This window comes from Xenopus laevis, chromosome 6L, assembly GCF_017654675.1.
Source record: "Xenopus laevis strain J_2021 chromosome 6L, Xenopus_laevis_v10.1, whole genome shotgun sequence".
NCBI classification, from domain to species: Eukaryota; Metazoa; Chordata; class Amphibia; order Anura; family Pipidae; genus Xenopus; species Xenopus laevis.
In genome coordinates, this window is record NC_054381.1 from 56,098,270 (window position 1) to 56,115,588 (window position 17,319).

The 17,319-nt window shown below is 36.3% G+C and overlaps 1 protein-coding gene across 5 annotated transcripts in view; it reads left to right on the forward strand.

Annotated features, from left to right (window-relative positions):
• nphp3.L (nephronophthisis 3 (adolescent) L homeolog) overlaps positions 1 to 12,624 on the forward strand; it is a 39,756-nt gene extending 27,132 nt beyond the window's left edge. For 4 of the 5 annotated variants that reach the window (XM_041565476.1, XM_041565473.1, XM_041565475.1 and 1 more), the window contains 11 exons: positions 571 to 735; positions 2,661 to 2,758; positions 3,704 to 3,826; positions 4,477 to 4,666; positions 4,982 to 5,223; positions 6,305 to 6,380; positions 7,555 to 7,682; positions 7,788 to 8,028; positions 8,831 to 8,956; positions 10,672 to 10,787; positions 11,718 to 12,624. In XM_041565476.1, the coding sequence (XP_041421410.1) occupies positions 571 to 735; positions 2,661 to 2,758; positions 3,704 to 3,826; positions 4,477 to 4,666; positions 4,982 to 5,223; positions 6,305 to 6,380; positions 7,555 to 7,682; positions 7,788 to 8,028; positions 8,831 to 8,956; positions 10,672 to 10,787; positions 11,718 to 11,889 (1,677 nt within the window). In that variant the 3' untranslated portion in view covers positions 11,890 to 12,624. The remainder of the gene's footprint in view (positions 1 to 570; positions 736 to 2,660; positions 2,759 to 3,703; positions 3,827 to 4,476; positions 4,667 to 4,981; positions 5,224 to 6,304; positions 6,381 to 7,554; positions 7,683 to 7,787; positions 8,029 to 8,830; positions 8,957 to 10,671; positions 10,788 to 11,717) is intronic. The other variant, NM_001093226.1, reaches the window with a different exon arrangement.
• The last annotated feature ends 4,695 nt before the right edge of the window (positions 12,625 to 17,319 follow it).

The window sequence follows — 17,319 nt, forward strand, 5'->3', positions numbered from 1 at the left end:
GGTTTCTGTTGGAGTAAACCTGTGCTTTCATGCCTCCAAAACTTGAATTTAAGCCAGGAATTTCAAAATGGGTACTTACTATGAGGCCACTGGGAACAACACCAGTTGGGATGTTGCTCACAAGCCACTGGTTGGGAATCACTGCTCTATAGATTCAAAATTTTAGAATCCAACATTTCACTGTGGAACAAAGAAAGGAAGGTTTTTTTCTCAGCCTAAGTGGAAGCTGCCAAATGGTTCCTATGGGTTCCTTTGACTTTATGGTATTTTATGTACCTCTTTGTAAAATACATTTTATGCATAGTCTAGATAGTGTTTCTGAATAAGCTCTTGTTTAATCTTTAACTCTTTAACGTGTATTCTCTACCTTTAGGTACTTGAACATATATATATATATATATATATATATATATATATATATATATATATATATATATATATATATATATATATATATATATATATATACAGTACATACCTTTCAGTACATTCCTTTCAGTATATACCTTTCATTCGCCACCAAAAGCTACAGTGCTTTACATTTGATAAGGTATTTTCTTTTTACTGCAGATTCTTTGCTTTATCAGTGTGAGCCATAATGGGGTTAGTGAATGTGAGCTGATGGAACTCTGCCCAGGTCTCACATGGGAAGTCTTAACATCTTTGATATATCATCTGTATACACTGGTTCTTTTGAAATACACCTGTGGGCTGCTCCAGTTTCAACACCTACAGGTAATCTGATTTCTTTCTGATTTCCAATACAATAAATATTTTATATTGTTTTTTTATAATTTTTGTATGTGTGTTCTGTCTAAGCCATTGAAATGCATGGTTAATAGCGCACAAGTCCATGTATACAGAAAAAAATATCGTATAAACATTTTTTTATGTACAGTAGCTCTGGAATCAGTACCTCCGCTTTATTATTTCTCATGTACTATTTCAAAATAATAAGTTTTGTCAAGGTGAACCACTCTTTCAGTCTAGTACTAAGTCAGTTGACTCACTGCCACAAATATTGTACTATATCTATGTACTATATCTGTGTAGTACAATACTAAAATATCTTAAATAAATTAACTTGAGAGAAATCAGGGAAAAGTTTGTAAAAGAGAAAGGGAGATTCCAGCTGCAAACAAGTTTAACATGACTTTTTTTTAGTGCCAACTTTTGGCTGGAGCAGTGTAAAGGTATTCGCTCTAATATCTGGAGAATTCGCCATTTCACTGGAGTGATCAAAACATTCTTTGCCACCTTGATGACAATTTCCAACTTTGGGACAATAGTTTGTGGAAGGCCTTCTATTTTAGCACGATACTGCCTCTGTGCACAAAGCAAGATCAATACAGAATTTGCTGAGATTGGAGTGAAAGAACTGCATTGGTCTGCACAGAGCCCTGATCTCAACCCAACTCAACAACTGTAGGAAGAATTAGAATGCAAATTAACTCACTAATACCCTTGTGGCTGGGTGAAGAAAACCATTTAAAAAAGGCTCCAACATCTAGTGAATAGCTGTCCCAGATAAACAGAATCTGTTCTACCAGTAAAGTAGGAACCAACTTCATAAACCTGAATACCGCTGGTTTGAGATGTTTAATAAACAGGTGTCTGAGTACTTTTGGTAAAATTGTGTATTTCCAGTTTCACATGATGTCCTTCCTTTTTCTCAAAAAGCAGCTGTTATATGTGATTCTAGCTATCTATATTAAAGATTTTATTTACCGTATGCATTACATTCTGAAAGCCATATAATTGTAAACTAAAGAACCCATAATGATTTATTTTCTTGACTAACAACTGCAAAAGCTAAATTTGTGGATTTTTTTTGTTCCAAGTTAATTTAACATGAGTACATGGTAAATATCTTAAATATAGTAATGGGATCCGTTATACAGAAACCCGTCATTCAGAAAGCTCTGAATTACGGAATGTCTGTCTCCCAGAGACTGCATTTTATCCAAATAATATGAATTTTTTTAAATGATTTCCTTTTTCTCTGACAAGAATTCCCATAGGGAGGAAGCACACCAGACACTTGGCTTTGCCTTTTAGAACATTTATTCCAGCAGAGGTGCCAACTCTGTTGGAATAAATGTTCTAAAAGGCAAAGCCAAGTGTCTGGTGTGCTTCCTCCCTATGGGAATTCTTGTCAGAGAAATTGGCTTGAAAGTAGCTGGAGGAGTTGAATGCACCCTATGGAAAGAAAGTAAGTGGTGTGCCGAAGAAAATGTGTTCCTTTTTCTCTGTACTGTACTAATAAAACAGTACATTGTATTTGATCACAACTAAGAAATAATAAATCCTTACTGGAAGCAAAACCAGCCTACTGGATTTATTTAATGTTTACATGATTTTCTAGTAGACTTAAGGTATGAAGATCCAAATTACAGAAAGATCCATTATCCAGAAAGCCCCAGGTGCTGAGCATTCTGGATAACAGGTCCCATACCTGTATATGTTAAAATTACACATTTTTATCCAACATGGAATATCTTTAGTGAACTTGATCACAATTAATTATTAATATTCATTAAATGTAGATAGAAGTGTTGTAGGACAATATTATATAAGATAAAATATTATAACTGTTTCTGTGCAAATGGATTTTAATCTACTAGAAATTTTGTTTTTTAATATTCTGTATTCATTTTAAGGCATGGGATGCTGTGAATCTGGAATATATGCAAGGGGGTCAGAATATTATTTCTGAGTACAGAGAGAAAATAATAAAGCATTTTACTACACAACTAAGGTATGATACATTTGCATTTCCATTATATGTTTTTTCAGTGCACAGTTACAGGTACAAATCCCAGTGTAGTATGCAGTATTCATCATTATTCATCATAGATCATTAGCAATCAGCCCTGCAACTATAGGTGTTCACTTTTCAAAAGCCAATGCTTCAGGTAGGGGCTTCTACTGGCAGACTTGGCATACAGTCTATATTAGGAAACATTTTCTTCATCCCTATTTGGGTAGATTTATTGGACTGGTGTAACTTTATTTTCTGCACATACTGTTACAGTAGTTTTAATGACTATATATAATGACTATATAAATATATATATATATATATATATATATATATATATATATATATATATATATATATATATATATTTTCCCCAAAATCCCAGCACTCACGATAAGTAGTCGTCACTTTGCCTGGGTGCACGTCTCATAAAAAGCTGCAAACAATCTCCACCGAAGAGGCCGCACTGCTCAGGACTTATTACAAATAAAGTACTTTTATTGGAAAAATCTAACGTTTCGGCTGTACCACCAGCCTTTTGACAAAGGCTGGTGGTACAGCCGAAACGTTAGATTTTTCCAATAAAAGTACTTTATTTGTAATAAGTCCTGAGCAGTGCGGCCTCTTCGGTGGAGATTATATATATATATATATATATTTCTGCCATTATATGGGACATACATCTATTGAAACAAGTAGTTTCTGAGCACATTTACAATATACATTGTACAATATACAATATACAATGTACTTTTCTGAGCACATTTACAATATACATTCATATAACATTTTCTGTGTACTACTAAGTTAAACCTGTTTATAAAAATGTCACCATATATTTACATAATAATTCTTTTTTACCTGTAAAGACAGACCATGTACTGAAATGTGAGTTGTGTTTAAATGAAAAAAATCGAGATAAATAGTCACTTAATTTGTTAGTCATGACAGGGTGACATGGAGAAGTGCTGATGAGCTCACTTGGCTCTTTCAGCAACAAGGAGAAAAGCAGAAACTGCACAAATGCCTCATGAACCTCTTTGTCTCTCAGAACCTCTACAAAAGGTATGTGGCAGTTTCATCTCCTATACAAAGGAATATGCTCATTTTATAGAGCTATGTTAATTGTGGAAGAAGTGACATCTTTGTTTGAGTGGACTTCCAGTTAGGGCAATTCTGTCCCTTACAATTATATTGCTGCCAGCTGAGATAACCATGAGAGTAGCAGAGAACATTAGGCTCAGCTTGCCTTTGTTCTGCAGCCCGCCCTCACTCCCTCCCTTGGTGAGATAGGCATGCAGAGGCAGAACCAGGGTCGGGCCACTAAGACTAGGAGGGCTATAGCGTGTAATGGGTAATCCAGTCCTGCTCTTGTCAACCTGTCTATATGCAGCTTTGTGTCTAGGTCAATTATTTTGAAATACAGTTATCTCTAATATATTGTGTAGGCAAAGGGAGCTCAAACTAATATATTTTACCTAAATGCCTATAAAATGTTTTACTCCAACTCTTGCATGAAGATAGACTGATTGCTGACAGGAGGTTAGTGAAGTTTAATTTGATTATTTTTTAATTGATTATAGATTTCTATGACACGAACCTTGTATTATATTTTCATTTTTGCAATAGTTCCCTTTAATTGGCTTTCATGCATAAAAAGTGACTTCTAGTTTATCTCACTGATACAAATACAAAACCTTCAACTTTATTTACAGAGGGCATTTTGCAGAACTTCTCAGCTATTGGCAACTTGTGGGGAAAGATAAAATCTCAATGGCCTCTGAATACTTTGATGCATTAAAGCAGTATGAGAAAAACTGTGAAGGAGAGGAGAAGATGACCAGCCTGGCAGATCTTTATGAAACACTGGGACGATTTCTGAAAGACTTAGGCCTCCTAAGCCAGGTAATTTTTCCAACATTATACTTTTCTATCACCAATGGAAAGATTGTGCTAATAGTGCAGGATTTATGAATATTTTGCCATTAGGAACATCCATGTGCCACTTGGGATGTAAATACCAATGAATTTTTATAATAATATTGATGCTATTTCGTTTTCTCTTTATAAAGTGGAGAAATAATTACCCACCCTTTAACTTTATACTCTGTTCCTGTACTTTCGTTTGTCTAGCTTGAATACATCCAAAAAGAGAAAAGCTGAGAATAAATACTTACTGTAATGTTAGACTTTTTTTCATGTTTGTTGCTCTTCCATCAGGCAGTGACTCCTCTTCAGAGGTCATTAGAGATCCGAGAGACTGCTTTGGATCCAGACCACCCTAGCGTAGCCCAGTCTCTGCACCAGCTAGCTGGAGTTTATATGCAGTCAAAGAAATTTGGAAATGCTGAGCAACTCTACAAACAGGCACTAGAAATAAGTGAAAATGCTTATGGCAGTGAACACTTGAGAGTAGCAAGGGAGCTTGATGCACTGGCTGTACTGTATCAGAAACAAAACAAGTAAGTGTCAGTATTCAGTGAAAATGTCAGACCATTATAATATTGCAGATATGTCAATTATTTAAAGTGAAAAATGTATGCATATTTAATTGCTGTTGTTCGAATGAAAACTGTGTTACTGTTACACTCAGTAGTGTTCTGTTTTATGGCCACTAAAGGTGTTTTTGCCTTTAAAGACTGCCTCGTCTTAAGCAAGCAAAGCTTGCATTGTATTTTGTGTTGCCAATTACAAGTTTATTGAATTGGTAGCAACTGAAAAAAGATTATTAGAAGGGTGATACAGTACAATAAACACAGTTGTACATGCACTTTATCATAAATCTGTAGCAGTTGTGCTAAAAATAAGTTGACCTCCATATGTCATAATTTTTGTCACAAAATAACATTTGTGCTTGATTCTTTTAAGCACAAGTTCCCTTGTTTTAATAGCTCAGCTATGTAGAAGTGCAAGAAGTGGCTTTAGATTCAGGGACCTTTAAAGAAGGCAATTTTTGTGCAATACTGCATCTAAAGCTACATGTCACAACTGCACTGTGCAGCGGTAAATGACCCCTAGATTCTCCAAAATTATTAAGACTATAAGAAGTGGATCCACTACGTGCCCCAGCTTCATTCATCTGTATGGTTTCCCCTTGTGTGCAGTCACACATGTCAGCTATCTGCCCACAATCATCTCCTTTCACGTATTTTGGACGTCCTTCACACCGCTCCACTGTGAGTGACTGCACAATAGTGGCTCTTATTTGAATAAATAGAGACGGGTCACGTACTGGATCCGTTCTCTCAACCTGCCAAAAATACACAGGCTGACATGAACAGAGCCTATGCTCCGTGTGTCCTTGCCATAAGTGAACAGGTAATACTTGCAGAAAAAACAGGTCCAAGTGGTTGTAACAAGATGCGCAGACCCATAATTGTCCATCTCTTTTTTCAAGAATCAATCATGTACTTTAAAGAGATAGAAGATGACATTAGTTGTACATTGTCATAACTTTTCAATGCTAACACTGAATTTTTAAAGAAAATAGCTTTTTGAATGAATTAACTGTACTTAATTGCTTTTGTGATTCTTTTGCCTTAGATTTGAACAAGCAGAGCAGCTACGGAAAAAGTCACTGAAAATTCGACAAAAGTCTGCAAGAAGGAAAGGCAGTATGGTAATAAAGCCAAAGAGCACAAACCATTTTTCTTATTGAGAGGCATAAAAAAAATGTGTGCAAAGTAGTCACAATTCCATTGATACATATACTGTAGGAAAAATAGATTTTCTCCACAACTGTTTCAAGTATTCTAGACTAATACAACCCTCTTAATCTAGCCACACCCACATTGAAACATCCAGTTTGGCCACTTGCCATTCTAAAACCATACGTCCATGCCTGTGTTTTCCTAGTCATAATTAAGCACCCAATTTTGTCAATGAAACACTTTTGTCAATGAAACAGAATAATGCAACTTTCGCTCATTTTACCATAAAACCATCATTATTTGTGGCATTCTGACCACTTTCTTATTTTTGTGAAAGAAAGACAGTTAAAAGACACATTTGTGAAAATATTGTTAAGCAGCATCTTTGGAGAAGAAACCACAAGCTATTAACATGTGTCTTTCTTTCACAAAAATAAGAAAAGTAGTCCACAAATAATGATAATAACATATAAAGAATATTTTAGGAGCCTGTATGTCAAGTCTATGAATGACAGTTTTGTACATACTGAAGTACTGATAACATGTAACCCGTAAATTACATCATTATAAACAGTTCTTACTGATATAATTATATCACTTGTGTTGCATGGTTAATTAAAACGGCTTTTTGTGACCCTATGAGAATTCTATAACCTGTGTACATTACTTATACTTTTTGTCAGTTTCTGACATACGGCAGATACAAATTTATGTAGCGTCATATAACTAACTGGTGAGAATCAAATCATGTTAATGAAGCCGAAAGTTTCACTTGACAGTTTATTATATATTTATTTTTGCTCTTTCAGTAGACATGGCTGTAAGCCATTGCTGAGCAGTAACAATTGTTAATAAGGGATTTCAATTTAAAAATGCATTAGAATGGCTCAAAGGAGTCAAATACATTCTCATGAACTGATACAGGTATCAGGTTTCATAAATGTGTGAATTCATTGAAAACCTTCCTGATTAGTGGGGGAAATATCTAACATATGAGGAATATTTTATCTGCACACAGTTCTGTAACATGTATATTTTGAATAAGAGTTACGGGGTTCACTATGTAAAGTAAATCTTTACCATGAACAATGAAGAAATGTTGGCATCTCAATGTTTTAATTTTTTTTTCTTTTCTGTATTCAGTATGGTTTTGCTTTGTTACGGCGCCGTGCTCTACAGCTGGAGGAACTTACACTGGGCAAAGACACATCTGATAATGCTCGGACCCTGAATGAACTTGGGGTGCTTTACTATTTACAGAATAATCTTGAGTAAGTAATTCGTCTGAACTATTATGTTAATGCTTATTCATTCCATATTCTATAGACTTGCCAGTACTACTAAACCTTATATTTTCCCCTCCTTTTTATGTATAGAACAGCTGAAACTTTTCTTAAGCGCTCACTGGAAATGAGAGAGCGGGTACTTGGTGCAGATCACCCCGACTGTGCTCAGTCTATAAATAACCTAGCTGCATTATACAACGAAAAGAAGCAATATGACAAGGCCGAAGAGCTGTATGAAAGGGCTTTAGACATTCGTAGGAGAGCGCTGTCTCCTGACCACCCTTCCCTGGCATATACAGTTAAACACCTAGCTGTTCTTTATAAAAGAAAAGTAAGTACTCAAATTTATGTAGCATGAAACAGTTCATATTTACCTTTGCATATAAAGTTTTTCTTTTTTGTAATAAAAGGTAAAATCTGTTTAACATCTTCAAGTGAAAAATATTCAAACCAGAAATACTTATTTATATTTATAAGCTAATATGACAGAAGGATATACATTTCTTTTGGTTAAGGTTTTTTGAAAGGTTAGAAAAATGGTATTTCATACATCCAACTATTCATATTTAGCTTTGTTTTGTAAAGTCTTAGGCCAAGTGCAGAGGTCGGCCGGAAAATCGCTTTCCATATTTGGGCCAACCTTTGCTCCACTGTGTGACTGCACACAAGTGGATCTTATTCAAATAGGAATGCACCGAATCCAGCATTCAGTTCTGGATTTGGCCAAGATTCAGCTTTTTCCACGTGCCTGGCCGAACCGAATCAGAATCCAAAAATCACATGGCTTTTCATCACACAAACAAGAAAGTAAAAAAATGTTTGTGCGGTTCTCTTTCCCTTCACTTCCCTGATTTACATATGCAAATTAGGGTTCGGATTTAGTCCAGTATATTGCGCCAAATCTTTACAAGAGGATTCAGGATTCGGCCAAACCCTAAAATAGCAGATTCAGTGCATTCCTATATTCAAATCAATGGAGATGTGGCATGGGAGTGAATTCGCCTGAAAAAAATATGCAGGCTGAGAGCAGTGGAGCCAACGGTGTGTCTGCCCTTGGCCTTAAAGTTATAGTGCTACACTATTTATATGAACCGTTTACAATTATTGTGTGGACCATGCTTTGTATTTTTCAGGGTAAGCTTGATAAAGCTGTGCCTCTTTATGAGCTGGCTGTGGATATTCGCCAGAAGTCTTTTGGACCCAAACATCCAAGTGTTGCTACTGCTCTGGTGAACCTTGCAGTACTATACTGTCAAATGGTAAGATGCTGATTTACGTCATATAGAAAATAAATGACCAATTACGCACCTAGGAAAAAGTTAATTAGTGTACCATAATTAGAGGAAACAATATAGGTTTTAGAATGTGTGCAATGTATTTGCAATAGTGATTTGTAAGCATTCATTCATAGTAAACGAGGGCGATTTTTGTGCATTTGCCAACGGCCAATAATGGAAAGGCACCAAGAAAAAAATGCTGCAATGAATCTGCAATGCTAAATTTATAGTTACAATTTTTTTTTTTTAAGTGCATATGTACACTGTAGAACCTGTATAGATGGATTAAATGAAAATTGCATTACCACCAAAACTTTTTAAAAGTGAACACTCAAAGCCACATGCTTATAGGCTAATTACCCATGAATGTAGATGCATTCTGCAAGACTGCTCAGAAAGCAGTGCATTATGTAGCACTAATGTCTTGCATTCCCAAACAGGGCTGATAATTGGTCTGATTCTTGGTTGAGAGTCAGGCAATACACTGGTCTACGCTGACTCTTTTTTCTGAATGGAAAGGCACTGCATCGGCCTTGATACAGACACATGGGGGTGTATTTATCAAAGAGTGAAGTTAGAGATCGCCACAGTCCGCTAGAGTGAAATTCATCCACTCTCCATTCATTTTTATTGGATTTTGAAAGGTGTATTTATTAAAGGATGAACTTTTACTTTCACCCATTGATAAATACTATTTTCAAAATCCCATAGAAATGAACGGAGAGTGGCGGAGGACTGTGTGCAATCTCTTCACTGTTTGATAAATGTACCCCATGGAGCGGATTTTTGGTAAAAATGCATACTCATGCATTTCTGTACTTTAATCTGCTCCATTGGGCATATTTACCAAACAGTGAAGTTAGAGATCGCCACAGTCCTCGAATGAAATTCTGCCTCTATGTGATTTCTATGTGATTTTTAAAGGCGTAATTTATCAAATAGTGAACTTTTACCCTTTGATAAATATACCCCCATGTGTCTGCACCAAGGCTGATGCAGTGCATTTTGGTTCAGACACAAGTGAGCCAGCGTAGGCCAGCAGATCAGATGATTCTCAGCCTGCATTTATCCTCAGACCGAGAGTCAGCCCTGTGTGGCTGTAGCCTAAAAGTTAAGGTTTTCTTTAAATTCTGTGTGAAAAATAAAAAATCAGATGGCACACACTTCAGCAATTGTTCTACAACTTAAGTGGTTTATTTGAGATCTCCACACGACGTTTCAGGGGTACAACCACCTTTCTCAAGTGCTCTCATATGTGTAATTCAACACACAGGTATATCAAGGTACATGGGTGGAACACTCCTCACCTCTAATTAAGTGACAAATTCTGCCCTTTGTACTGACGTATGAGAGTCTATTAGCAACCTGACAGCACACCCTCATAGCTAATCTGACAAAGCTCAATGACATTATCAGCAGATCATTTTTCTCAAATGGTGACAAAGCACCTGAGAATACCTTCCACTCTGGATTAATTGAAATTTCCGCATGTAAAACACTTTCCTTGCACTATCCCTGGATAACAGTGAAAAAATAGCTTCTTTCACATTTACTTAGGGAAGATCACAACGTGATTGAAATGTAATTTCTTTGTTTATGAAAATCAGTTATGACTAACTGAGCCTGTTGAGTGCAGTACTTTTTTGTTGTTAAATATAATTATATAATAACATAACTATGACATTTACTGTATACAGAAAAAACAAGATGACGCCTTACCACTGTATGAGAGAGCAATGAAGATTTATGAAGATAGTTTGGGTCGAATGCATCCGAGAGTTGGAGAGACACTAAAGAATTTAGCTGTGCTAAGGTAATGGTGGTAGATTTCGAGTCAATATGCTCCTTTTACACCCTAAATAAACATCTATAGTTTACATAAACGGCTTATCATATACTAAACATTTATTTGCAATATCCTGATTGCTGTACTGAGAAGCTGATTTAAAGTGAGACTACACTCTATCCCTTAAGGAATATAATATTTGTTACGGCTCAGAGGTTAAGGGTTATGTCTAAGGTTGAGCTGTTTTTTTCCCGATAAATTTGAGTTTTTAATGATAGTTTTCAGTAAAAACTTGAATTTTTGGGTAAAAACAAAAGCTCTAATTTTTCAAGTTTTAAATAAAAACCTTGAATTTTTAGAGATTTATTATGCCCCGAAGCTGGAAATAGCTTGAATCCGAAAATACTCCGGCTAAAACCTGTGGAGGTCATGTAGAACCCAAAGGCAGAGGTTCCTTGAACTATTTCATGATGTTTGTAGCCTTCATCATGATCAAGTTTTTTTTCTGTGGTCTTCTCTCGAAAACTCAATCAAATCGAGTATAAATAAGAAAGTTGTGACCTTTGATACATGACTTTGATACAATGATTGTTGTTTGTGCATACAACAGAATAAATGTCTGTATTCAGGGAATAAAAAACTAGTTGCAATTAAAGTCATGAGCTTGGCACACCAATATATTTTAATTTATTTATTTCACAGGTCTTTTAAAGGTAACACAGTTATTTTAAAACACCAACAGGTTTATAGGTTAATATATTGAATCCTGAAAGTAATGTCATTTTGTTATTACTTTTACAATTCTTAATAAGAAATCACATTTTCTGTGCTTTTCAGCATATTCAGAGAATACCAGTTGAAAATTACACCCAAATGCCTGAAGAAATTCACCCCATGCTTTTATTGTATAGTTTTTATATAAGGAGATATAACACTATTCATTGTATTACTTAACAGATACGAAGAGGGTGACTATGAAAAGGCAGCAGAGCTATATAAACGAGCAATGGAAATCAAAGAGACTGAAACATCGGTCTTGGGAGCAAAAGCCCCTTCAGGACATTCTTCAAGTGGGGGAGACACCTACAGTGTCCAGAACACATTACCAGTCAGTGTATTCCCTGAGTAGGAGAAGAGAAGCCAACTTTTATGACCACCATGACTGCCTTTGAAGAGGAAGAGTGTACAAATGATTCAAAGTAGAGCCTGTTTAGAGACCTCAAATGCAATTACACAAATTTAAACACAAAGCTAATTTAATGGGCATTGCCTAAAATGTTTTTCTGACATGAAGAGTGCAATAAAATGCAGAAACGGCAGGACGAGAATCAGCCCCTATGTTGCCATCTGCATCATTTTTTTTGCCTTCAACCAGGACCATTGCCTCAGCCCTGGTGCAGCTGATTTTGGTGGCAAAATCCACTGCGTGTGCCAACACAATAATTAGACTGATTCTCAACCTGTGTTTTTCCATAGGACGGGATCAGCCTCCAATCGAGTGCTATGCCCAAGCTCCGGGAGAGAGCTCCTTGTATGGATAGCCATGTTGGGGTACAGGTATGTATATAGTGAACAAATGCCTTAGTTCACTCGACAGGTGCATGCTTGTGACTTAGATTGGTCAGCGTGTTCTCACTTAATGAGTGAGCTGGAGCACTCGCTCACTATACGCATGCCTTTGCCCAATTGTTTTGGAGATAGGTGCCCATTAAAGGTAAACTATCTAAATGTTGAGACATAAAAAGCAACAAACAACAGCCTTGACTTTGGAGGAAACAAAAGCACAGTAGTTTATGACTGGTTTCACTCAGGACTGATCAAATGCCTTAGCTGCGTTGCAAGTATTAAACATGTTAAAGTGTCAGTGTCTTCTATATATGTCTTATCTTTCATTTATCACTTTTTTTAAAGATTTTATTTAAGGTTTTCCAAATAAACATTGACAATAACAAACCTAAAAAAACAGAGAGAAAAGTGTGCAGAGAGAGTCTGTGTCTGGTGGGGTGCTCCATCTGTCCAAGTTCCTTCTGTTTCAGCCGGGCTTCTGAAATGGCTTCAGATTTTTTTGAGCAACATCAGGCCAGGTTCACCAGCTTTTGCTAGTCATCATCCAATTTCCTCCAGAAAGACAGGGAGGCAGAAGTAATTGCTTTCCAGTTCCGCCTCATTTATTATTATTTAATATATTTTTTTTTAAGTTTAAGGACAATAATTACCTAATTTTTGCACAGGATGTCTCTGATCCTGTTTGCACTCATGCCTAAGACAGGTGTATGTTCCATATTTTTTGCATATGGTGTATAACTGAATTTGCTTATAAACAAGCTTTATTTTTATTCACCAGTGTTAATTTTCTTTCTCATGTATTTATGTTCTTGAAAAAAATTAAAAAAACAATTATTTGCCCACAAGTTATACCATTATCATTATGCATAAAAGTGGTGGTTCACCTGTAAGTTAACTTTAAGTATATTAGAATGGCCAATTCTAAGCAACTTTTCAATTTTCCTTTTTATAGTTTTATAATAGTTATTTTTACGTTTGATTACTCATCTTTCTATTCAGCCCTTCTTCTAGTCATATTCCAGTCTCTTATTCAAATTAATGCATGGTTGCAAACTGGAGAGCTACTGAATAAAAATCGAAATAACGCAAAAATCATAAATAATAAAAAATGAAATCCAATTGCAAATTGTCTCAGAATATCACTCTCTACATCATTATAAAAGTTAATTTAAAGGTGAACACATGCATTATAACGGTGTTTATTAGTCAAATATAAGAACTCTAGCCTTTCTCAAAGTTTTTTTTGTGCACTTTGAGAAAGGCTAGAGTGCTAGCCGAAACGTTAGTTCTTATTTTTGACTAATAAACACCGTTATTTCTTTGTAAGACCTGTGAGTGCGAGCCTCCTTCTGGTATATACTTATCTTTTTGATCTTTATTTGCACCCAGGCAACTTACACCTCTACACAAGTTGTGCCGGCATCCAGACAGATATATATATATATATATATATATATATATATATATATATATATATATATATATAATACACAAAAGCCATGAATATCTTGTAAATTATATCCTTATAAACGGTGAGTTCTGATGTCATCAGTTATAAACGGTGAGTTCTGATGTCATTTCTGTCACATAACTCACTGTCACATAACTCACTGACCTGTGTACCTGTGTATTATAATAAATAAAGTACCCCCAGTTGCAAAATATGAGGATATTAGAAGTTACCTAGGAGTTCCATGACCTGTATGAAACTCCTTGGTAACTTATAATATCTTTATATTTTACAAGAGAGGGTACTTTATTCTATATATAGAGAGAGATAGAGATAGCCATACTCTGATTGCCCTACTCTACCAGTGTGTGCCATACTCTGCCTGCCCTATGCTCCCTGTGTGTGTCATACTCTGCCTTCCCTATGCTCCCTGTGTGTGCCATACTCTGCTTGACCTTCTGACTCTGTGTGCCATAATCTGATTGCCCTACTCTACCTGTGTGTGTGTGCCATACTATGCCTGCCCTATGCTCCCTGTGTGCCATATTCTGCCTGTCCTATGCTACCTGTGTGTGCCATACTCTGTCTGCCCTACTCTACCTGTGTGCCCTACTCTGCAGTTAGTACCAACCATTTAGTTTTTTTGTGTGCTACCACTAACCATTAATGTGGGTATGGTCTTAACATTTTTTTGTGATCACGTGGTTTAAATTGGGAGTGGTCAACCAGAAAAATTCCAGCTGTCGGTACCACAGAAGGTGGACAGCACTGGTCTGGACCAGTCTAGTACTGTCCATTCTATCATGTTGCAACACTTTTAGAACTCATGTATTCCAAACTCCTTTTTCTTGGCTATGACAGTGAAGATCAATATTAGATTTGCAAACTATCCAATTACAATTGCAACAGAGTACCCACTCATAACATGGCGTCTTGCTTGATACTGCCTCTCCCAAGTAAAGATTAGCTAAACCATGAATCTCTAGGAGATCTTCTACAACAACAAATGTGAAAACATTGTGAAGTAAATACACATTGAAGATATTATATATACTTGTTTTATTAATATATTAGTACTGAATATATACAGGCTGGTGTATGCATCTGATAAAAGTAACATAGATGCCAACACACAAGTTTCTTTATATAAAACATGTTGCAACACTCATTTATCATATTTTCATAAGTACAGTGTGTTAATTTTCATGTAGCACTAGCCTTTCAGTTGTGAAGCCGTGGATATGGTGTGTTTATTGTGTCTATAGTTTCTTAATTTGGGCCATAAGTTCATCAAGACTTTGCTCTGAATTTTCAACCGTAAAGCCACTTGTAGGTTCCTGCAAGACAAGATTAATCATTGACAGTATGTGTACTAACGCTCTATGGTAAAGGTACATTTCAGATATCCAGTTCTGTCTGTAAATGAATGTACAATGCTAATTCTGCCAGAAATCATATATAGTTATACTCAACTCATGTTAACACTGGCCTGGTGGTTTACCCATAGAGGGATAACTGTATTGATCTGCAAGATGGGTTACAAATGAAGTTACCAATTATAGGGGCTTTAAATTGCATTTTTTAGATTCAGAACTGCTTATTAACATACCGTAATTGGGACTGTATATGCAACGTTTATTCCCCATGGAAGGTCAGGAACTGGCCCAGATGCAGCCTTCAACTCTTCTTCTGAGACCTCTGACACTAGCTTAATTCCTGGGAATGGCAAGAAAAATAAACACTATTATTGTAATCACTTTTAACAGATCTGCTAATGTTCTACACAAATTTGAACTTACTGACTAGTTATAATCAGGATTTACTGCCATGTAATGACAATCTGAATTATTTACTACTCGGCCTTGTATGAAGTGTTTTAGATTCTATATATACTGTAAACTGTCAGCCAGTCCTTATGCTCAGGTAATTGACAGAGGCACAGGGCACATGTTGTGAATCAGCAGAAATGACAGGTATGGGATCAGTTATGCAGAAAGCTCTGAATTATGGGAAGGTAATCTCTTATAGACTCAATTTTAATCAAATAATTCAACATTTCTCTGTAATGAAAAAACAACACCTTGTACTTGATCCAGGTTTATTTAATGTTTCAATGATTTTGTTTTAGTAGATTTAAGGTATCGAGATTATGTTTGGAAAACCCTAGGTCCCCAGGCATTCTGCATAACAGGTCCCATACCTGTACTTTTTTTCAGGAACAAACAAAGAGCATCATTATCACTTTTAACTGATCTACAATTGTTCTTTGTACTGACTGCTGTTATAAGCAGGATCCATACCATCTGCATACTAAAACATTTGACCATGCTAAATATACAAACATAAAAAATATATTTTGCTCAAAACTAATGGTATTTAAACATCAGCAGATGGATTAACTATACTCTGATTTCTTTCTATTTGTAGATTACATAGCATGTACCTCTTGCAGTGTACAAACACCAGTTTCTTAAATAACCTACCCCAGTCGTTAACCTCATGTACGATTTCTTCTTCTACCACCACAGTTTCTTGCTTAGGTTTTGCCACTTCTTTTAACTAGGAAGTAATGGTTTAATATAGTAATATATTACTATATATTTAAATTTAATATAGCCTCTTGACAAAGCCACGTTTGTGGCGAAACGGCTGTCGAGGTGCAGCGTATGCTGTGTATGTGGGGATCCCCTCCTGCAGGTCTGAAGTGCAAGGACTGTCGCGGGTAATCCATACGGAGCCGCAGTGGAGACGCCACCACACGCCATCTTACGGAGTCACAGTGGGGCCGCTCATGGACTTTCGCTTGTCCGGTGATATTTTACATTTCAATTGAGCGGGCCACGTTGGGAGAAACCAATACCCTATTGACACGCTACTTAGGGGATGGCCTGCCCGCCTCTTTGGCAAATCCAAATGACCGCGTCCACCCACACACGATTGGGTTCTCCGTGAAGGTTTTGGCTTATACTGAAGCTGCATGCCCCTTAACATTTAATGGTGTAGTACACCTACATCTCGAGGAGACTTGTTCCATAGGGGGTGCCTCACACAAAATTGGCGATTTTGGCATGCCTCAGACCTGGGGATGTATTAACACCATGTCTTGGCTACAACTGATTGAATATTAATACCGGATTGTCTGAGACTACTTACTTACTCAAAAACTGAGATTATCGTCCATTACTGGAGCGCTCCGGTCTAATCTTAAATACACTATTTCATACTACAGCATATAATTGCCATCTATATTGTTGTATACATATAGACTATAGCAAGGGATCCCTTTTGCACATGCAGCACTGCTTAGTTTTATTTTAATTGGTTTTAATTTGATATTGGCATAGTGTTGAATAAATATTGCCTTTTATTTCACATCTAGGAGTATTTATTTAAAATTGAGCAATTTGGGGTCACATGGGCAGGGGGATAAGTCCCATTTCTGTTGTGTATATATATATTATAATCACACGCGACGATTCGTTTTCTGAAGTTGCCCGAAGTTTCCTTGTGAGGCAACTTCGGAAAACGAACTGCCACGTGTGA